The 369-nt window shown below is 74.5% G+C and overlaps 1 protein-coding gene across 6 annotated transcripts in view; it reads right to left on the reverse strand.

The window, feature by feature from the left end:
- The window catches only part of LOC104829892 (heterogeneous nuclear ribonucleoprotein D-like), a 16,501-nt gene extending 16,188 nt beyond the window's left edge, over positions 1 to 313 (reverse strand). For 3 of the 6 annotated variants that reach the window (XR_774160.1, XR_774159.1, XM_010564400.1), the window contains exon 1: positions 71 to 269. Coding sequence is in view for 3 of the 6 variants with exons in the window: in XM_010564400.1 (XP_010562702.1) it covers positions 71 to 159 (89 nt within the window). In the remaining 3 variants the exon portion in view is untranslated. Of the gene's footprint in view, positions 1 to 70 lie in introns of all 6 variants that reach the window. The other 3 variants (XR_774161.1, XM_010564401.1, XM_010564402.1) reach the window with 2 other exon arrangements.
- Between the last annotated feature and the right edge of the window lie 56 nt (positions 314 to 369).

Genomic DNA, 369 nt, shown 5'->3' on the forward strand with positions numbered 1-369 from the left:
CCGCCCCGCTCCCCCGCGCGGCCCAGGAGGGCGGGTGAGGGAGATGGAGGCGCGACCCCCCCAGCTCTACCCGTCGTCCTGCTGGTTCTTGCTTGCGTTGATCTTGGAGCCCTCGGCGAACTCCTCCGGGCCGCCGCTCATCTCGGTCGCGTCCTCCATGGCAGGGCGAGGGCGGCGGGGCTGCTCAGGCGAGCGGCGGAGACGGCGGAGACCTGCGCGAGCGAGAAAATGGCGGCGGAAGAGATCCGGGCACCGCCTGCGCCGCCCTTATATACCCGCGCCGGCAGCCAATCAGCGCCGCCCTCTCGCCCCGCGCCGCTAGTGCCCCTGGCGGTTTCCGGCGGGCCTGCAGCACCCGCCCGCCGCCGG

Source organism: Haliaeetus leucocephalus, unplaced genomic scaffold (genome assembly GCF_000737465.1).
Source record: "Haliaeetus leucocephalus isolate CR32 unplaced genomic scaffold, Haliaeetus_leucocephalus-4.0 Scaffold178, whole genome shotgun sequence".
NCBI lineage: Eukaryota > Metazoa > Chordata > Aves > Accipitriformes > Accipitridae > Haliaeetus > Haliaeetus leucocephalus.